We start from the raw sequence: 23295 nt of genomic DNA on the forward strand, positions 1-23295 counted from the left end.
TGCTAGACACACGAGTATCTGTACATAAGATGATTGACAGGAAATAAAGTCATGGGTGGGGGAGGGGTGATTTCTGCCTTACACCAGTACAGTCCCTCACCACAAAAAGGCACTTACAATTCACAGTTTCAATATAGCTTGGAAACAAGTATTTTGAAACTAGGAGACCATAGTGCAATCTAGATTACTTAAAATGCCAGTTTGATGACCACACTGTTCAAAAGAAAGATTGAGAATTATACAACAATCTCGTCTTCAAAGGGGAAACTGAACAGTGCAGCTGAACTGACTCACAGGCTGTTTAAAGTACCACACCAACTGAAGTCCCCGGAAACCCCCTTAGCCTTTCCACTTTTCCAAGAAAGCAGAAATTACGACATTTATTGTCTGTCCAATTGCAGTGGCAGTTAGGAACAATGTGGCTAAATTATCAAAATCTAGAGGCTCTGTTGGCAATGGGTACCTGATAGTAAGTGTGTGCAGAAAATCTTGCTACTTATAACTCCATTCACATTTTTGTGGACCTTTTTATTATGCAAAGAAAATTGATATCTTCTTTGTCAGCATTTTATAAAGGGTTTTATAAACATATCCCAATAGTTAAGTAATCAGTTAAAGCTTCAACCATGGCAATCTCCCAAGTTCCCCTAGAATTCCCACTTTAAAATCAACATTCACTTTAAATTTCAATATTTCAGAATGCTTGCTTCCTTCAAAGAAAAGAAATTGCTTTGTGTCTAGATGGAAACTCCCTTGAAATTCGTGCTCCCATCTCTTGCTCTCTATTAACAAAGAAAATTGGCAACAATGCATACAATCTGTGTTTGCATTTAATGTCAGTCAAGGCCTTTCCTTCCACACTAACCACTGCTTCCCTTTACGTATTATAGAAAAATGACCTGTTAGAATTTTTAAAAATATATTCCTCAACTCCATCTGCCAACATATTGATTCAGATCCTTTTCAAAGATGCCAAATTACTTCAAGTTCTTGTTTTTCCCTTCCTTCCACATAGAGAATGTTAGGCTCGCAAGAATATCAGAAGTGAAAGTTTAATGAATGAGGAGTGTTTGACAGCTCAGTGCCGGAGTTCAGAAGAATGAGGGGAGATCTCATTGAAACCTATCGAATATTGAAAGGCCTAGATAGACTGGGTGTGGAGAGAATGTTTCCTATATGATGGTTCTGAGTTGGTTGATCAGCCATGATCATACTGAATGGCGGTGCAGGCTCAAAGGGCCGAATGGCCTACTCCTGCACCTACTTTCTATGTTTCTATGAGTCTAGGAATGGAGGCACAGCCTCAAAATACAAGGGCATCCCTTCAGAACTGAGTGAGACACATTGGCATAGTGGCTCCATAGTACCAGCTTTACAGCGCCTGGAAGGAGTTTGTACAATCTCCCCTCGACCAAGTTGGTTTCCTCTGGGCTGACACGTTAATTGGACATTGTAAGTTGTCCCATGATTAGACTAGGGTTAAATTGGGGAAACGCTGGGCAGGGTGGTTCGAAAGACCTATTCTGTGCTATATCTCAATTTCTGGTGGTCTGGATTATCACAACATTGGGACAAAGGTCTTCAGATTTTAAACAAAATCAGCTGGGTATTTATCTCCTTGATCTTTCCCCAAGACATCAGAGCAGAATTGGTCCATTCAACTCATTGATTCTGCTCCACCATTCAATCATGGTCGATTTATTATCCCTCTCAAACCTATTCCCCTACCTTCTCCCCATAACCTTTGACGTCCTTATTAATCAAGAACCTATCAACATCCACTTGAAATATACCCAATAACTTTGCCTCCACAGCCATCTACGGTAATGACTTCTCTCCTGCAATCTACAAGCCTTTACTTTCAAAGCCTGGCAAAAGCAGTACGCTTTGGTTCCAACCTAAAGGGTATTTTGAAACACACTGAGCCACGTTTGTCAATTTTTACAGTTAACCATTTTAAAATTACATTTTAACTTTACAATATTCATTCAGAATCAATCCAGACTGTTAAAAAAACTCAAACAACAGGAATTCTGCAGATGCTGGAAATTCAAGCAACACACATCAAAGTTGCTGGTGAACGCAGCAGGCCAGGCAGCATCTGTAGGAAGAGGTGCAGTCGACGTTTCAGGCCGAGACCCTTCGTCAGGACTAACTGAAGGAAGAGTGAGTAAGGGATTTAAAAGTTGGAGGGGGAGGGGGAGATCCAAAATGATAGGAGAAGACAGGGGGGGAGAGGGATAGAGCCAAGAGCTGGACAGGTGATAGGTCAAAGGGGATACGAGAGGATCATGGGACAGGAGGTCCGGGAAGAAAGACAAGGGGGGAGACCCAGAGGATGGGCAAGAGGTGTATTCAGAGGGGCAGAGGGAGAAAAAGGAGAGTGAGAGAAAGAATGTGTGCATAAAAATAAGTAACAGATGGGGTACGAGGGGGACTTCTCTAACTTCCGCTAAGGCCCCACCTCCCCCCTCGTACCCCAACTGTTACTTATTTTTATACACACATTCTTTCTCTCACTCTCCTTTTTCTCCCTCTGCCCCTCTGAATACACCTCTTGCCCATCCTCTGGGTTCCCCCCTCCTTGTCTTTCTTCCCGGACCTCCTGCCCCATGATCCTCTCGTATCCCCTTTTGCCTATCACCTGTCCAGCTCTTGGCTCTATCCCTCCCCCTCTTGTCTTCTCCTATCATTTTGGATCTCCCCCTCCCCCTTTCAAATCCCTTACTCACTCTTCCTTCAGTTAGTCCTGACGAAGGGTCTCGGCCTGAAACATCGACTGCACCTCTTCCTACAGATGCTGCCTGGCCTGCTGCGTTCACCAGCAACTTTGATGTGTGTTGTTAAAAAAAACTAGAGCATACACAGATAAATGGTGAAAGAAATTCAAGAAAGGCCTTTGAAATTTAATTGCATTACCCCAGGATGCCACATTATTCAACTAAATAGATGTGACTGTTAGTGGATATTCTGGAAATAGGATACATAGCAAAATATTAACTTCAGCAACCAGTCTTTAAACCCGGATGTGGATTTAAAATGCAGCCCTGAACAAAAGCATCCTAAAGCTGTGGACGTCAGGTAACTGAAAAACCAAATAATGCTGATTAACATTCATTTCGGATGCCTGGAGTATGGGTGTGAAGAAAGAAGTATGAAAATTATACAAAATTCAAAGGAAGCATTGCAGATACATCATAACTGATCTTTAGAATACAAAATGTCATGTAAAATTGGGTCAAACAGGCCTCTTCCTCCAAAAGGGTCTCTCTCCAGTGACATGGTTCACATTACAACAATGACCATAAAATACACCAGCAGCTGATCAGGGAAAGTCCATAAGACACCATACAAGTGTATTGCAATATTCCAAACTAAATAGTTATCAAGAATCTACCTACAAATTTATGCATAGGGTATCAACTACATGAAGAAATTTGCTCATTCTCTCTGCAGTGAAAAGCATTGGTAAATTAGTTCTACTGTTTCCATATAAACTATGGGACAGTGACAAGCATTTATTCTGCATGCAGATCATTTCATTACAACAGTGCAAGGGAAAATAATAACAATGCAGAATAAAGTATTAGTTATAGAGAAAGCATAATACTTTACAGGTAGACAATAACCTGGAAGGCCATAATGAGATCAAGAATCCATGAAAGGTGAAGGAAAGATTAGTTTTACTTGTAACATGTACATCAAAATGTACAGAGATGGCATGATAGCATAGTGGTCAGCAAAATGCTTTAAGCAGCTATAAGACTGGGGTTGAATTCCCATCACTATCTATAAGGAGTCTGTACGTTCTCCCAGTGACAGTGTGGGTTTCCGATGCTCCGCTTATCTCCCACATTCCAAACAACGTGTAGTTAGGAATAGTAATTGTGGGTATGTTATGTTGACACCAGAACCAGGCTACACAATCCTTGCTGATCTGACTTCATGCAAATGACACATTTCACTGTATGTTTCGATGAACGTGATGAATAAAGCTAGTAATTCTTTCTTTGAAATGTTTTGCTTGTGTTGGGGATATGCTGGGGCCTGCAAGTGTCATCACACTTCTGGAGCCAACATAGCAAGCCCACACCTTACTAACCCTAACTCGCACATTCCTGGGAATGCGGGAGGAAACGGGAATTGAATCCTGGTGGTGCAAAGTGATTATACTAACCACTCTGCTACTGTGCCACTTTTACTATGGGAACCATTAAATATTTCTATATCAATGGAGTAGAAGCTGTCCTTGAATCTGTTAAGTGCTCTAGAACTTCTGTATTTGCTGCCCAATGGGAAGAGGGAGAAGACAGGATGAGCAGGATAGATATGGAGGAACCAATAACAGCGCAGGACCCAGCTGGCAATAAACACTGGGAGGGGGGAGCAGTTGGCAATTAAAGAAATATGACCATTTGAGTCAGATGCCTTCTAGCTCCATGCAGTAGCACTGACATGTTCATATAGCCAGCAGTTCACACAAGCATTCAGTTCCTTGCATAAACAGCACATGATGCCCACATCAAGCCATAAGTGTCTGTAATAGCAAATGAACAGTTAGTTGACTGGAACAAGGAGATATTATTTTCCATTAGCAAAGTTGAAGCAATTTGTTGGAATCCTACACATGAAACTGCTCATTCTGCTTATGCAATCTGTTATTTATTATCCAGACACAAGGCCGAATGTGCACAAGTAGGAACTCTTGAGACCGTCTTAAAAAGTTTTTGCACATGCTATAGTAATACTGCATTCTTTTAACAATCTATGAGGGCAATATGTACATTAAAACAATGGTATAATTTTAAGGGATGCAGAAGAGCAGTCTGGAGAGGTGGGGGTGGGTAGTGGGGTTTAAATTCATAAAATTCTGAAGTAGAAATATATGGGTTCTTATTAATGGAGGAAGGGCTCAAAATAAAACCTGCCAACTCTATACAGAACTACCAGATCAGGCCCCAGCCAATAAACACAGAGCAACACACAAAATTCTACAACTCAGCAGGTCAGGCAGCATCTACAGAGAGGAATAAATAATCAACATTTTGGACTGACACACTCTATCAGGTACCTTGAACCAGTCTATCCATTCTCCTCTGACCTTTCTCATTAGCAAAGCATTTTCACCCACAGAACAGCCACTCACTTGATGTTGTTTTTGTTTTTTGCACCAATCTCTGTAAATTCTAGAGACTACTGTGCATGAATATCCCAGGAGGTCAGCAGTTTGAGATAATCAAACCACCCCATCTGACACCAACAATCATTCCACAGTCAAAATCATTTAGATTACATTTCTTCCCCATTCTGGTGTTTGGTTCTGAACAACCACCTTATTTTGATGCATTGGGTTGCTGCCACGATTGGCGAATTAGACACTTGTATTAACAAGGTGTACCTAATAAAGTGGCCATTGACTGTATATTCACCTCTGGTCACTGTCAAGGTCAAGGAGAAAGAGGGGGGGAGAGGAACTTCTTTGATTAAACACCAAAAAGACAAACAGCGATGTAAATAAACATTAAGGGTCCTGAAAAAATATTTACAATGGAAGCTTATATTTGTCACACAGAAGGGTAACAAATACAACGCGAGGACTAGAAGACTTGCAAAATAGTTGCACAATGAGCGGTGGAATAATGTCATTCCAGGGAACAGAACTTAACCCACATTAAAAGAACCTTGAAGGCATGGTGTACAGAATATCTTCCTTCTGTGGTTGATGCACAGTGCTTATAGTGAAAGCTCCTGCTAGAACTATTTAAAGGGCATGAAGTAGGAAGGTACAATTCTGGTCACCACTGCAGAGAAATGCCAAGAGCACGAGAGGAGAATTTTAACAAAGATGCTACCAAGGCAAAGGAAGTTTTGCCATGAGCAGAGAATGGAAAAGCTGATGTCGTTTTCTTTGGAAAAGAGGCCAAGGAAAGATTTGACCAAAACTCACTGTCACAGGCTGAACTGAGTAGACATAATCTCTTAACGGGGACTGCCAGAGGAGGAGGATTACAATCAATAGAGAAAATTCAGAGTAAATTAGATTAAAATTTAAAAATACGTATTTTGCATTGTGAAGGAGCCAAGGTCTGTAACTGGAAAAGAGTATCTGATCCAGGTACTTGATTAGTTAAGTCCTCAAGGATATGGGGAGTAGGCAGAATGGGGTCAAGGTACAATAAATCAGCTATGGTGGAATGATGGAGCAGACTGGGTGGACCAAATGGCCTAATTTTGCTTCTATGTCTTATGAATTACTACTTGAGCTGCCATCATGAAAGGCCAAAGACTGAGATAGATATAAATGGAATAGTTCTCCCAGGCAGTTGCTCACATGATCTCATTGTACCATGAGTCAGTGAAATATTCATTGAGCACATCCACCTGAAATGCGGTCGCAGGAAAGCAGCATCCATCATTAGGGATCCCCCACCCCACCTCCCAGGTTATCATTTCTTCTCACTGCCGCCATCACAGGAAGGTGGTACAGGAGCCTCAGGACTCACACCACCAGGTTCAGGGATAGTTATTACACCTCAGCTATCAGGCTCTTGAACTGAAGGGGATAACTTCACTCATCCCATCTCTGAAATGGTCCCACAACCTACAGACTCACTTTCAAGGACTCTTCATCTCATTATCGGTCTTTATTGCTTATTTATTTATTATTAAATCTCCTTTTTGTATATGCACAGTTTGTTCTCTTCTGCACGCTAGTTAAACACCCTAGTTAGATAGCCTTTCATTGAATCTGTTACAGATATTATTCTATAGATTTACTGAGTATGCCCGCAAGAAAATGAATCACAGGGTTGTATATAGCGACATATATGTACCATTGTAAGAAAAGGTATTGGAACCCTTTGCAATTATCTGGTTTTCTGCATTAGTTACTCAAAATGTGGTCTAATCTTCATCCAAGTCACGGTAGACAAACACAATCTGCCTAAACCAAAAACATACAAACAATTGTGTTTCTTCTCGTCTATACTGAGTACACCATTGAGACAATCATAGTCTAGGTTCAAAAAAGTATGTGACTCTCTGGGGTAATGCCTCCTACAAAAGCTATTTGGAGTCAGCTGCTCTAAACCATGAGATGAGATTAGATGTGCCCTACCCTATATAAAAAAAATTCACAAAGTCAGGATTGACAGCCTGCTCTTCTCAAGAAAGATCTGCTTATGTGCAGAATGTCTCAATCAAACCAACTTTCAGAGGACCCAAGAACTGTAGAGGTGCATGAAGCTGCGAAAGGCTACAGAAGCATTTCTAAAGAGCTGAGTGTTCATCAGTCTACAGGAAGAGAAACTGTCTATAAATGGTGGATATTCAGCCACTCTCCCTAGGAGTGAGCATCTTGCAAAGATCACAACATGCAATGCTTAATGCAGAAAAACAGGTACAGGTAATTGCAAAGGGTTTACAAACTTTTTCTTGTAACTGTGCTTTGACAATAAATTTATTCTGAACTTTGAAAAAAACTGAATCTTAGATACAGAATAAACAAGAAATGATTTTCTCAATCTGGGAACTGACAGGTAAAGGGATTGCTATAATATTAGACGCAGAGATGTCTGGAAAGATTTTGTCACAGACAGTAGACTGGAGCTCTCTCCAAAATACTCTCCTGTCAAAAATGCTCACTTAAGTAGACAATGAGTAAGAGGGATAGGTCTTAAAGGATATGCCAATAGGGTTGAATCAAGTCTTCAGTAGAATTTATAGATCTGCTTGTACCATCTTAGTCAAATGGCCTGTCAATATGCTATTAAAGACTGCAACATTTGTTCACAGGTTTCTAGAATATGATACGAAAAGTGATTAAGTGGGCTAAGGCTCTGTCTCACACGATATGGACAGTGAAATGAAGAGACAAAGTCACATAAGTTTAGAGAGATGACTGCATTCTCTCAACTTCACTTCAGCACTGAAGTCCCATAACCCATGGACTCACTTTCAAGCACTCGTCATCTAATGTTCTCAATATTTATTGCTCATTTATTATTTTCTCTCTGTATTTAAAGTTGGCATCTTTTGCACACTGGTTGAATGCCCAAGTTGATTCAGTCTTTCATTGATTCTGCTTTGGTTATTGTCCTATTATTTATTGATTATGCCCACAAGAAAATGAATCACATATATACTTAGACAACAAATTTACTTCAAATTTTAAAGCCATACAAAATATTCAGACAGATCAACAGCATAGATGAACAGGCATAATCCTAACCGAGCAATCCAGAACTAGGTGCTTCAGTGTCAAGATAAAGGGCAGACTTTTTAAAAAGGACTTAGTTGATGAGAAATCTCTTTATTCAAAATGGTGACTGTATGGTTTGCTCCGCGTTTTCCGGTTTCCTCTCAGTGCAAAGACGTACGGGTTAGCATTGCGAGTTGTGGGCATGCTATGTTAATACCAGAAGCGTGGTGACCCTCATGGGATGCCCAGCACAATTGTCGCTGATTTGATTTGATGCCAACACCATATTTCACTGGTTTGATGCATGTGACAAAGCTAATCTCTAAACTTTAATCCTGACGAAGGGTCTCGGCCTGAAACGTCGACTGCACCTCTTCCTACAGATGCTGCCTAGCCTGCTGCGTTCACCAGCAACTTTGATGTGTTGCTTGAATTTCCAGCATCTGCAGAATTCCTGTTGTTTGCCTCTAAACTTTAAAATTTGAGATTACCCATGACAAAGGCAGAGTCCAATAATACATACAAATCTATCTTTTTTGTAGAGAAATCAAGGGGATTTGGGAAAGCAGAGGACAATGATGTTGAGCAGGGTTGATTAAGAGCCAAGCATGTTTCATGAGATTTATTACCTCTCTTGCACCTACTTCCCATGATGTTGTCTGAACACTGAATAAATTCTGCAAATCATTATCGTGATTTGCAAAATACTATTTGATATGACATTGGAAGTAGTTTCATTAGCAGCTTTTGAAAACTTAAGGAATTGTCAGGGAATGGAGCTGTAGAGGCAGAACCACTCACCATATGCAAATATAAAATTGCTTAAATTCTAATGCATGTAATTACCTAGCAGCAGCTGCAGCTCAGAACATTCAAGGACTTACTCCTCTAATTTCAATACAGAAATCTAAACTCACACTAATGTGGCACTGTGCAGTGTTTCTGATATCTTGCTACAATTATACAGGGTCTTGGCAAAACCAAAATGTGGAACAGGGTAAACTTGCCATGAAAGTTCTTTAGGCTAATTTACTTGGATGGCAGAACTACTATTCAAGAAGAAATTATGTTGATTAGGTTTATTATTCACTCGAGTTGCAAGAGAAGCTCTACCACCCATCCCACAATCTCTTTGATCCACCACCATCAGGAAGGAGGTACAGGAGCATCAGGACTAGGACTGCCAGACTGGGTAACAGCTTCTTCCCTCAGGCTGTGAGAAATGAATACCCTGCCACCCCCAAGGTCTCATCACTGGGACAGCGGGCAGCTTACTGTTTACCTGTGCGGCACACTACATGCACTTTGAATTATATTCACTTGGCATTCAAGATGAGGTAGCAAATTGCATTAGACATTGGCTTTGCAGGAGAAGCCAGAGAGTGGTAGATGGTAGTGGTAGATCTGTGATGAGTGGAGTGTCGTTCTATTATTCTTGTCACCTACCTACAGGAAAGATGTAAGTAAGATTGAAATAGTACAGAGAAAATTTACAAGGATGTTGGCGGGACTGGAGGATCTGAGTTATAAGAAAAGATTAAATAGGTTAGAACTTTATTCTTCAGATCTCCAGTGTGTACAGGCCTGATCATCTATCAGAATATCATATTCTTGCTCTCACCCCATGATGTCTTTTTGTGTCTAGATTTTGTTATCTGATAAATATTTAGTTACTTGGTCTGCATGGCACTCTGTCAGTGAATTCCATACATTTGCTGACCCCAGAGAGGAGAAATTTCAGCCCTTGCCATTTAACCTTTGATATCTTGTTACTGTCACCAAAAAGTACAGAACAGAAACAAGCCCTTCAGCCATTTAGTCTGTGCTGACCCACTTAAATTGTCTACTCACATTGACCCGCACCTGGGCCATAGCCCTGCATACCCCTACCATTCATGTATCTATCCATACTTACAAATGTTGAAATCGAGCTTGCATGCACCACTTGTGCTGGCAGCTCATTGCACACTCTCACGACTCAATTTCATTGAAACCTATCAAATATTGAAAAGTCCTAGATGGAGTGGACGTGGAGAGAATCTTTCCTATGGTGTGAGTGTCTCTCGGAATAGAGGGGCGTCCATTTATAACAGATGAGGAGGGACTTCTTTAGACAGGTGGTGGTAAACCTGCGGAATTCATTGCCACAGACTACTGCGGAGGCCAAGTCATTGGGTTGAAAAGTTCTTAATTAGTGAGGGCATCAAAGGTTATGGGGAGAAGGCAAGAGAACGGGGTTGAAAGGGATAATAAGCCAGCAGATTCGATGGGCCAAATGGACTATTTCTGGTCATGTATCTTATGATCACTGAATGACTGGGCAGGTTCAAAGGGTAATAACGTCGACCTCTGCTGTTACTTTTTTATGTTTTCAATTCACGAAATATTTAACTAAATGTGTATATACATTCACCATAAAGCAAACAACCCATGACCACTACTCCAAAAGACAAGGGTTATAACCTTGGGCAATAATCACTCATTTCAATCTAGAGAGCTTGCAGACATCGGCAAGGCGGCCTCACTTCAAAGGAACTGCGTCTGTAAAAGTCTATGGGAACTGCAATAATTTAGTTCCCAAATTCTTTTTTTCTGCCGATATAAAGTTACCGCTTCGGTGGTTTAACCAAGCAGCGGACAGGAGGTAGAGCCATTGCAACAAATGCAATACAGAAACAGAAGCGAGCTTTGAGTTAATGAGCAACGAGTTAGTTTTACAACCCAAGGATAAATACTTCTCTCTGCAGAGGTCCCAAGGTTTACCCAGCGGGCCTATATAACCGGGATGGGGGGGGGGATGGGGGGGGGCTAGAGCCGCTCAATGATATACGCATAACCAATGATGCAGCTGAGGCAAGGGTTTGCAAGCGAGGATTGCGGCTGGGTCCAGGCACTCACCTGCTGCGAGGTTAACTCGACGTGCACCGCCCGGGATGAGCCGACATTCCTGGGGTTCATGGCCGTGGCCGCACGCCCCGGGCTTCACCTCGCATCAGCGCAGGATCAACGGTCTCCCTTCACAGGCGAGCGAGCTCTCTTTCCTTCCCACCCTTCCTCCCCCGACCTGCCTCTCGCTTTGTCCCCGCTAACAGCCGGAGCCAAGAATCACCCCGCCACCGCCACCAAAACAACAACCTGAGACCCTCCTCCTCTACCGGCCGACCGCTTCAGCCTCCAGCGCCTGCGTACTGATCCGTTCCCTGCCCCCACCCCCCCCGTCCCGGATGCTCACGCCCACCGGCCGCTCCGCGTCCTCTGATTCGTGAACTGCTCGGAGGGACCTGCGGCGGGTGCCGAAATTCCCCGAGGCCTCAGTCATTGGTCGCTGGGCGGAGCGCGAGGGAGCACGTGATCCGCGGCCGGCTTCTGGCGCCACAATTTGTCGCACTTCGCAGCAACCGCGAGATGGTGGGCAGAGCACAATTTGTGGAGATCACGTGGCCGTCGGTTGACTGCGCGCGCCGCTATTTGTTGCAGGGCGGGGAAACCAGTGATCACGTGCTCCTAGACAGGCGACTCGCGTCGCCATTGGTTGCGGGGCGGAGCACGTCCAGGTCACATGGCTGCTCGCGCTGGCATTGGTTGCGGGATGAGGGAGCGCCGGAGACCGTGAGGAAGCGTGGAGTGGAGGGAGTGTATTAAGGGAATACAATGAGGGATGCAGTGAGGATCACAGATGAAAAGTATGAGGGATCATTGGTGAGCCCAATTCTAACCACCTCAGCTCCAATGATTATTCCCAAAGTTGAAGAAACGTAATTAGCAAATATACGATCTTGAACGATGAAACTTAAGCGTACCCAGGTGTAAGTATAAGTTAAGTGTAATTGAGCGATCAACACGATGGAACATCCATTTGCCTTCGGCTGCAGACTGCCCGGAACAAAGCACAAATACATGACTTATTCCCTTTGCTTTTACTGTGCCCCCTCCCCCACTTATGTGACTAGTTAGCATAATAAACACGCAAGAGAATACAATGCAGATAGAAAACTGGTGTGTGGCTCCGATCAGAGTGGAGGAACATTTGGGGCCATGGTAGCAGAAGTTAGCGTGGCGCTATTGCAGCTAGGGCTGTTGGAAGATAGATAGATATACTTTATTGATCCCGAGGGAAATTGGGTTTCGTTACAGCCGCACCAACCAAGAATAGAGCATAAATATAGCAATACAAAAGCCACAAACAATCAAACAACAAAATGCAAACTATGCCAGATGGAAAATAAGTCCAGGACCAGCCTATCAGCTCAGGGTGTCTGACCCTCCACGGGAGGAGCTGCAAGTTCGATGGCCACAGGCAGGAACGACCTCCCGTGCCACCCAGTGTTGTATCTTGGTGGAATGTGGCCGAAGTCCAACAGTAAAAGTCTGAGCTCAATTCCAACAGTTCTCTAAGAAGTTTCTTCGGTCTCTCCGTGACCTCATGGGTTTCCTCCCACAGTTCAAAGACATATATGAATTGGTCGTTGTAAATTGTCCCGTGATTAAATAGGGTTAAATAGATGGGTTGCTGGGTGGCACGGTTCATTGGGGCAAAAAGGCCTGTTCTCCACTGTAGATCTAAAATGTTAACTGAGGCGCGTGGAGAGCACAGTGAATGAACATGAGTTGCACAGTGGGGGAAGGGGGTATTCCATATCTTAAACAACAAATAGAGTACAGGAACATGTGCTCGTGCTAACGATAACAAGAATAGCATGATCAGGCATATTAATGCGTGGCTGAGAGACTGGTGTAGGGGGCAGGGCTTCGGGTTACACCGGGACCCAGTATCTTAGCAGGCAGGTTTAATAAAGCTTTTCAGGAGGGTTTAAACTAATTTGGGAACTGGAGTGATAGGGCTGAGGAAGGGGAAAACAGAAATAAATCAAAGATAGCATGCAACAGAGATGATAGAAAGGACAGGCAGGACATGAGGCATAATCACAGCCAATGGGATGAGTTACAGGGCAATAGAGGCATGGTGCAGTTGAAACAGAAAGCAACAAATGCTGGACTGAAAAGGTTATATTTGAATGCACACAGCATAAGAAATAAAATGGACGATCTTGAAATTCAGCTACAGATTGGCAAGTATGATGTGGCCATTTCTGAAACTTGGCTAAAGAATGGTTGCCATTGGGAGCTGAACATCCAGGGATATACAGTGTATTGGAAAGATAGGTTAGTAGGCAGAGGGGGTGGTGTGACTCTGTGTATAAGTAATAATTTTAAATCATTAGAAAGGGATGCCATAGCTGAAGGTGTAGAGTCTCTATGGGTTGAGTTAAGAAATTGCAAGGGTAAAAGGACCTTAATGGTAGTTGTATACAGCCCTCCAAACAGCAGCTGGGATGTGGATTACAAATTACACCAGGAGATAGAGAAGGTGTGGCAGAAGGGCAATTTCATGATAATCGTTGGGGATTTTAACATGAAAGTGGATTGGGAAAACTAAGCCAGTACTGGACCTCAAGAGAGAGAGATTTTAGAATGTCTAAGGGATGGCTTTTTAGAACAGCTTGTTGTTGAGCCCACTAGGGGATCGGCTGTGCTGGATCTGGTGTTGTGCATTGATCCGGAGGTGATAAGAGAGCTTAAGGTTAAGGAACCCTTAGGGAACAGTGATCACAATATGATCGAGTTCACTTTGAAATTTGAGAAGGAGAAACTAAATTCCAATGTGTCGGTATTTCAGTGGAATAAAGGAAATTACAATGGCATGAGAGGGGAACTGACTAAGGTTGATTGGAAAGGGACTCTAGCAGGAAGAACAGCAGAGCAGCAGTGGCTGGAGTTTCTGCAAAAAATGAAGGAAGTGCAAGACAGATATATTCCAAATAAGAAGAAATTTTTGAATGCAGTATATGTGTATTTGGATTTTCAGAAGGCCTCTAACAAGGTGCCGCACATGAGGCTGCTTAGCAAGATAAGATCCCATGGAATTACAGGGGGATTGCTAGCGTGGGTGGAGCATTGGCTGATTGGTAGAAAACAGAAAGTGGGAATAAAGGGATCCTATTCTGGCTGGTTGCCGATTACCAGTGGAGTTCCACTGGAGTCGGTGTTGGGACTGCTGCTTTTTATGATGTACATGTAATGGCTTCTTTGTAATGTTTCACTGCTAAGGCTAATGTAATGGCTTCTCTGTAATGTTCACGGCTGAGGTAATGGTTTCTCTGTAGCAGCAATGTTTGGGTTATGGCTGGAGATAACAGGACTGTAGCACACTATCCCCGTTATATGTGTCTTCAGACAATGCCGATTCACAGTTATGTGAGGAACCTATTTTTTTTTAGATTATGAGAACACTCAGTCCTCTTTTATTGTCATTTAGAAATGCATACATACATTAAGAAATGATACAATGTTTCTCCGGAGTGATATCATACTTCTCCAACTTCTCCTTATATGCGTCCAAAACTCACAGTTATGTGAGGAGCCGTGCTTTCCCGCCAATACAAGTCACGTGCGCATACCTCACAGTCTCATGGTTGGGACGAGAAGCACCGCTTTCCCACCAATACATGTCATATGCGCATGCCTCACAGTCTCACTCCCGCCAGTCACACATTGGTTTTGGCAACATGTGGATATGCGATCTTGCATTCTTAAACTTTTGTTGTTTTTACCTACGGTGCAGTGATTTTGTGCTTGAAATATTTAACTATGCCTCCTAAGCGTCTGATGTCAAGTCCTGGGCCATCAGCCAAGCAGCAGAGAACTGCTTTAACACTTGAAAAAAAGTTGAAAATTATAAACAGGACGGTGTCAGGTGAAGGTAACACAACTCTGGGACGCTACCCTGTGCAGTTGCGGGCTATGATTACTGAGTTAGGCATGACGCCAAAGCAGGTGTTAATGCAGATGAGACCGGCCTTTTTTGGAAGTGTATGCTGAAACACGCACACGTAAGTAAGGATGAAAAAACTGCGTCAGGTTTCAAGGCAGCAAAGGATAGACTGACTTTTCTTATGTGTTCCAATGTCGAAGGAGACTGTAATATGAAGCCTCTCTTAGTTTATCATTCACTAAACCCCCGTGCTCTTAAGGGTTTGAGTAAGAATATGTTTCCTGTCCACTGGGCAGCTAACGTGAAAGCATGGGTCACTGGTCAAATCTTTGAAGATTGGTTTGCCAATCGTTTTGCTGTTGAGACTGAACGCTACTGCCGGGAACAGAATCTTGCCGTTAAAGTTGTTTTGTTGCTTGACAATGCGCCAGCCCATCCTAAATATTTGGTTAGCATTCATCCTAACATAACAGTGCGTTTCCTGCCACTTAACACAACATCGCTGATTCAACTGCTCGACCAAGGTGTGATATCCACATTCAAGGCGTATTTTTTTACGGCAAACTATCTCTCAGATGCTGCAAGCAACAGACGATTTTGAAAATCCCGGGACTTTACCTTCTTCCCTACAAGCAAAGTTATGCTGTAAAACAAAATGCTGCCAAGCAAACAACCCTCACCACTTTCTTCAAACCGGTGTCATCTCCTGCTGCCGGCAGTACTGAGAGTTCTCTGAGTCTTCCTTCACCCCTTGCTGTCCTTGATGATCCTGACGACACACAACCATCCACCTCATCCATGTAAAGCTGCCTGACACCACAACAACCACTCATCTCCCAGAGCGAACACGCCTGCCACTGTTGGTGAGTACTGTACACCCTAGTATATTAACTTTCTATGATTTATTACGTTGAATATTACCTTAAATTGATCAAATATAATATGAATGTTGCCTTGTGGTACTGTTTTTGTGTCATATTGGTATGAAAATGTGAAAAAATTACATTTATTTAGGAAGCATATTTATAAAACATATTTTCAGAACGCATCCCTATTTTCACCATTGTGAGGAGGCTTATGGGGGCCTGCAAGGAGAAGGCTGGCGAGAACTTTCTGGGGACATTGTCCATGCACCCTGTATTTCGAGCTGCTTTTGAGGAAGTACGTGGCAGCTTTGGGCCGGATTCCGAATTTAAATGAGGGACTTTGTGGTTCACCCAGTTAAAGCCAATGGTGGTACAGCCTGGGGAAGTAGCGAGAGTGATGGGGACCCCCAAATTTCCCGGAGTGCCTGAGGGCAAAGCCCTTTTAGTGGATGCTCCAGAAGACCACGAGGGGAAGTTGGGATTTCCTGCTGGGCTACTGGTGAGGCCCGAATTGCAGAAGCTGTCGGTTGTACAGGCGAGCAGGATGACAGTGATCGTCAGGAACACTACGAAGAGGGAGATCACCTTCAAGCGGGGGATGCCCCTGGTGCATTTGTTCCGGGTAGCGGTAATATCTAGTGCCCCCATGAGGCATGCCGGGGAGAAACTATTGGAAAAGGAGGAAAAGTTGACCGCTGAGTCATTCAACTTTGGGGACTCCCCGCTGCTGCCGGGTTGGAAAAGGAGGCTGGTAGAGAAGATGTTGAAGTTGGAAGGTGCCTTTTCCATTGGTGAGTTTGATGTAAGTTGTCCCAAGAGCACTCGTCACACTATCCGTGTGACCGAGGACACCCTGTTTAGAGAGGGTTCGCGGCGACTGGCCCCTGCAGACGTGGAAGATGTGCAGCAACATTTGTGTAAGTTGAAGGAAGCTGGGATCATCACTGAGTCCTGAAACCCCTATGCATCCCCAATAATAGTGGCCCAGAAGAAGAACGGGAAGGTAGGCACATGTGTGGACTATCATCATCATCATCATCATCATCATCAGGTACCATGCTCAGTTTGAGCTTTGACTGCCACGGCCCACACACTCCTGTTTTGGGTCAAGTGGATCAATTCATTGGTATTCATTTCCAGTTCTCTCGCTGCTGTCTTCATCATCATTTGTCTTTGCCTTCCTCTTGCTTTCTTCCCTTCAATCTTTCCCATAATTACCATGCATTCTAACTCCTCTTTCCTAATCACATGTCCAATGAACTCACGTTGCCTTTTCATGATCTCATACATTATTTCTCTTTTTGTGCTTGCTCTGTTCATGACATTCTCATTAGATATTCGTTTCGTCCATGATATTCTTTGCATCCTCCTAAAAAACAACATCTCTGCTGCTTCAATTCGTTTCCTCATGTTACTAGATATTGTCCAACATTCCGAGCCATATAACATAACTGGATAAACGTAACATTTCAGTGCTCTGAAGCGGGTTGATATGCCTAGTGTTAGTCAGTATACTCTTCATTCTCGTATGTGTCTTTTGCTATCCCTATTCTTCTTTTGATGTCTATGTCGCATCTGCCATCTGATGTCACCCAGCTTTCTAAGTAGCAAAAGCTCTGTACTTGTTTTATGTCTTCCCCGTTTATTCTCAGCCCGCAGATAGGATTCTCCTTCTTTTTGGATATCACCATACATTCTGTCTTTTTGAAATTGATAGATAGACTCATTTTTGCACTTGGTATTATTCCAGTCTCATAAATGTCATTGATTAAATCAGTAAGTTTTTCAATTCCATAATCTTCAAGTGCGATAATTTGTTCTATTACTAATTCATCAGGACCTGCTGCCTTTCCTTTCTTCATCTTATTTATTGCATTACGAACTTCAGATTTTAAAATTCTTGGACCTTCAATGTTCTTCTTAATTTCTGGTTTTTCACCTCGATCCTCTTCAAACAATTCCTGAATACACTCGGTCCATCTGTTCATAATCTCATCTTTTTCCATAGTACCTACCGTTCTTTGCTTTCAAACATCCACCTGAAGAACAGAGGAGCTTTTTACCAGTGATATTCTTGATTTGTTGGTGTAACCTTTTTGGATCAGTGATTGGGATCCTTACTAATTGCTCACATTCCTGGTTTTTAGATTATGAAGACACGTAGTCCTCCTTTATTGTCATTTAGTAATGCATGCATTTAGAAATGATACATTATTTCCTCTGGTGTGATATCACAAAACACAGGGCAGACCAAGCCAACCTCAGCACCTAGTATGAAGATAAGACAGACAGGTGTGCTGCTTGTGGCGAGAAGGGAACACTTCAACATATCTTGAGTGTATGCAGAGTCAATCTTTCCAGCGGCATGTACACTTGGAGACATAACAACGTTCTCAAAGTTGTAACAGAAGCAGATGAGCAGAGAGTACTGCAGCACAACTTATCTCTTCCCCCATGCTGCACAGAACATCGCATATCATTTGTGAAAGAAGGCTCCAAGTCAAGGGTGTACAGCACAGGCTCACAATCAAGCATACTTTCTTCAGCCAATGATTGGTGTGTCAAGGCTGACCTGGACGGGAAAGGCAGTTTCCCGGAGCAAATGGCTTTCACAACATTGCATCCAGATATAATCATATGGTCTGACACCAGTAGAAAAGTGGTTATTGGTGAACTCACAGTCCCCTGGGAAGACAACATCGATGAAGCCCATGAGCGCAAGTTAACCAAGTATGCAGAATTAAGATCAGAGTGCAGAGACAGAGGGTGGAAGGCCTCATGCTATCCATTCGAAGTAGGCTGCCATGGGTTTATTGCGTTCACTCTCCAGAAGTGGCTGCGTGACCTTGGCTTCACTAGAAGAGAGATCAAGTCAACCAGCAGGGCTGTAGCTGAGGTAGCAGAGAAAGGATCAGCATGGGTGTGAACCAAGTATGTCCAGAGGGGCAGATAGTCAGACAGTGTATACATATCTTGCAAACCCTGCAGTAGTTGCATAGACACCTGAAGAGCAGACTATCTGTTGGATGAAAGTGACTGATAGAGGCAGATCCCAAGTTTTTAAGCTCACCAGTGGGAGATGGTGCTTTAGCTCTGCTGACCCACTACCTCGAGGGAGTCTTGATCATAAGCAGCCTGAAACTCCTGAAGACAGGTGGCAGATCAACCGATGATCCCACTGGTGATAGCACAGGACAGTTAACATCTTAGTCCAAGTGTATTTTGTAACTCTTTTTCCTCCGGTGTGATATCACAAAACACAGGACAGACCAAGACTGAAAAAACTGACAAAACCACATAATTATAACATATAGTTACAAACAGTGTAACAATACCATAACTTGATGAAGAAGTCCATGAGCACAGTAAAGTTCAAAGTTTCTCAAATGTTCCACATCTCAAGCAGACGGGAGAAGGAAGAAAAACTCTCCCTGCCATGCCAACCACAATCCGACTCTGAGTCATCCGAAAACTTCAAGCTCTGATCAGCTCTCCGACACCGAGTACTCAGCGCCATCTCTGCCCGAACAATTCGACCTCCTTCTCGGTCGCCAAAAGCAAGCAAGGCCGGGGATTTTGAGGCCTACCCTCCGAAAGATTCCCGACCACACAGTAACGACAGCAGCGGACGAGCGTTTCAGAAATTTCTCCAAATGTTCCTCTGTGCTTTCACGTCCATTCTCCATCAAATCAGAATTGTCCACGGCCCCTATTTAACAGATACAATATCATTTTTCACCGGAGAGCTGCGCACACGCAGGCACGCTTCCATCTTCTCCTCCATTCTTCTTTGGCTTTTTGACATAAGCTTTTAACTTTTTTATCTAAGGATATATATCCTATATATTCTATAGGATTTGCTTTCTTCCGTCTCCTTTCTTCCATTAGATTTTTGATTTCATCTGTCATCCATTTATTCTTTGTGCTTTTTTCTTTTTTAGGAATCACTGACTTTGCTGATTCTACCAAGGCATCCTTTAGAGAGTTAAACTTCATTTCTACATGATTGCTATCATCTTCAACAGATTCTATTTCTAGACTTTGAAATCTATTCCTTACTTCAATTGTAAACTTTTGTCTTACGTTTTCTTCCTTAATTAATTGCGAGTAGTCAAGGGATATTTGAAAGTCCCCAATCAGAGTCTCATAACCGGTTGCAGTTTAGAGTCATACCCAGGACTTGTGTGGACTATAGGACTCTGTACAGGCGCACTGTCCCTGACCAGTATATAGTCCCGAGGGTTGAAGAAGCGCTGGCCTGTCTGAGTGGTGCGAAGTGGTTTAGTGTGCTGGACTTGAGGAGTGGATATTACCAGATCCCAATGAGTGAGGCCCACAAAGAGAGGACGGCATTTATATGTCCCCCGGGCTTCTTCCAGTTCGAAAGGATGCCCCAGGGCATATCGGAGCCCCTGAAACCTTCCAGCGGCTCTTGGAGAAGACAGTGGGGGATACGAACTTGCTTGAGGTGTTGGTGTACTTGGATGACCTCATAGTATTTGGATCCACCTTGGAAGAACACGAAGCTAAGCTACTGAAGGTGCTCGGCCGCCTGAAAGCTGAAGGGTTAAAACTTTCCCTGGACATGTGCCAGTTCTACAAAACATCTGCGAGCTGCGTCGGACACATAATCTCACAGTATGGAGTAGCTACAGACCTGGCTAAGATAGAAGCGGTGACCACTTGGCCAAGGCCCCAGACTGTGAGCGCTCTGCGCTCGTTCCTTGGGTTCTGTGATTATTATCGGAGATTCATGACAGGCTATGCCAAAGTGAGTCACCCCTTGAATCATGGGGAAGAAAGGGAGGGGGAGAAAAGGACAGGAGGGTGGAGAATATCTAAACCCGTCGGAGCCCTTTGCACAGAGGTGGGATGTAAAATGTGAGGAGGCTTTTCAGTTGCTGAAGGAGTTGCTGACCCAGGCGCGAGTGCTGGCTTTTGCAGACCCCCGATTGCCATAGGTACTGCACACAGATGCCAGCCAAGAGGGTTTAGACAGCATCCTGTATCAGGATAAGGGCACCGGGTTGAGGCCTGTGGCATTTGTCAGCCGGAGTTTGTCACCCTCCGAGAGAAACTATCCCACGCACAAGTTGGAATTCCTGGTGTTGAAATGGGTGGTGGTGGATAAGCTGAGTGACTATCTCTACGGGACCAAGTTTGAGGTGAGGACAGACAACAACCCCCTAACATCACCTCACCTCGGCGAAACTGGATGCCACAGGCCATCGGTGGTTGGCAGCGTTGTCTGCCTATGATTTCAGCCTGAGGTACCGGCCGGGGAGCCGGAACATTGATGTGGATGCTTTGTCCCGACGGGTGCATGAGGGACTGGACATGGACGAGGAGTGGGTGAGCGTTCCTGCCCCTGGGGTGAAGGCCATGTGTCACTTTGCCATCACCGTGAAGGCAGAGGAAAAGGAGAGGCAGGATCGAGCAGTGGATCAATTGGGGGCTTCTGATGACGCCATACCCCAAGTTTACTGTAACCTGACTGCTCTGAAGACAATCAGCTGCCAGAATTGAGTTCTGGGGAAGTGGCAGCTGCTCAGCGAGATGACCCGGGCATTGGCATTATTTGGTCCGCAGTTGAAAAGGGAGACATGGCTCAGGCGAAGAAGATGAAACATGCTTCGATGCCTCCATTACTGAAAGAATGGCCTCAGTTGGAGTTGAAGAACCAGATCTTATACCGGGTCACGTCACCCCTGGACCGACCTCGGCATTGCCAGCTGGTTCTGCCCGACAAGTATCAGAGGATTGCGTTGAAGTCACTTCATGATGATTCTGGACATTTGGGGGTGGAAAAGACCTATGGATTGCTCAGAGACCGGTTTTACTGACCCCGAATGAAGTTGGAAGTTGAAGAATACTGCAAGTCGTGCATTTGCTGCATACAGCAGAAGACACTGCCTACGCGGGCAGCTCCTTTGTCCTACTTGCAGAGTGCGGGGCTCCTGGTGTGTATGGATTTCCTGTCCATAGAACCCAATGCCAGCAACACAGTGAATGTCTTAGTCATCGCGGACCACTACACCAGATATGCTCAGGTTTTTCCTACCAAGGATCAGAGGGCGACTACGGTGGCAAAAATGTTATTGGAGAAGTATTTATTTTATTATGGTCTTCCCAGGTGAATACATAGTGACCAGGGACAGGACTTCAAGAGCAGACTCACCTATAAGTTACTGGGCACGCTTGGAGTCGAGAAGTCGATGACCACGCTCTATCATCCGCAGGGCAATCCCCAGCCTAAGAGGTTTAATAGGACCTTGCGAGACATGCTCGGGACCCTGGAGATCAGCAAGAAGAACAGGTGAAGTCAACAGATTGAGCATCTGATTCACTGTTACAACTGTACACGAAATGAAGCTACTGGGTACTCGCCATATTATCTGATGTTTGGGCGCGAGGTGAGGTTGCCCATTGACCTTTGTTTTGGGACTGACAAGGGTGACTTACCACTGAAGCCTTATCTGAAGTATGTGTGATATGAGGAGAGAGCTGAAAAGGGCTTATGAATTGGCTGGGGTCGCGGCTGCCAAGCAGAATCAAGGAAATAAGAGGAGGTATGATCAGAAAGTGAGGTTCTCCTAACTCCTGCCGGGAGACTGAGCCCTCATGAGGAATTTGGGACTACCTGGAAAGCACAAGTTGGCTGACCACTGGGCGGCCACACCCTATGTGGTGGAAAGTCAGATGCCAAACCTACCAGTTTTCCAGGTGAAACCAGAGGATGGGAATGGGCCTGTCAAGATTCTCCATCGGAACCACCTGTTGCCCCGGGACAAGAGGTGCACATAGACCCAGGGCCCAACTTGGAGCCTACACCTAGTAAGAGGACCCTGCGAGAACGCAGGGCAACTGCAGGGCCCACAGCAGGAGAGGCTGGGCCGGGCCGAGCCCCGCCCATGATAGGGATACTGATTCGGATGATGATGATCTGGATGTGTGGTACCTGCTGCCTTTCGCTAACTCCCCATTGATTGAGGAAGACACTCCTAGCCCTTCTCCCACTGAGTCAGGTGAAGTGAGGGGGGGGCTATCTGTGGGCAGCCTGGGTTACAGCAGGACCCTGAAGGAGAGGAAGCGGGGCCTGGACACGGGACAGAGAGCTCCGAGTTGCAGGGGGGCATGAGCGGTAGATTGAGGGAGGACTTGCCAAGTAGACCCAAAGTATTCCCAGTAGCGTCCGAGCCTGAAGAGTTAAGTGAGGAGGTACGGAGGTCTCAGAGAATTAGGAAACAACCGGATAGGTTGGCTTATGTAGTGCCTGGGGAACAGGGCGTGGTCTCTGCTGTTTTGGGGAGCTATGTCACTGCCTTTTACACCTGGGTTGGGCTTTGTGTTTTGCAGGGAGGGTTGGCGAATTATCTCAATGTTATGAGAACATGACTAAATTTGGTGAGGGGAGAATGTAATGGCTTCTTTGCAATGTTTCACTGCTAAGGCTAATG

At 44.3% G+C, this 23295-nt stretch overlaps 1 protein-coding gene across 2 annotated transcripts in view; it reads right to left on the reverse strand.

The window, feature by feature from the left end:
• The window catches only part of uvrag (UV radiation resistance associated gene), a 444845-nt gene extending 433480 nt beyond the window's left edge, over nucleotides 1–11365 (reverse strand). For both annotated transcript variants that reach the window (XM_063054654.1, XM_063054653.1), the window contains exon 1: nucleotides 11099–11365. In XM_063054654.1, coding sequence (XP_062910724.1) covers nucleotides 11099–11158 — 60 coding nt within the window. In that variant the 5' untranslated portion in view covers nucleotides 11159–11365. The remainder of the gene's footprint in view (nucleotides 1–11098) is intronic.
• Between the last annotated feature and the right edge of the window lie 11930 nt (nucleotides 11366–23295).

This window comes from Mobula hypostoma, chromosome 7 (genome assembly GCF_963921235.1).
Source record: "Mobula hypostoma chromosome 7, sMobHyp1.1, whole genome shotgun sequence".
NCBI lineage: Eukaryota > Metazoa > Chordata > Chondrichthyes > Myliobatiformes > Myliobatidae > Mobula > Mobula hypostoma.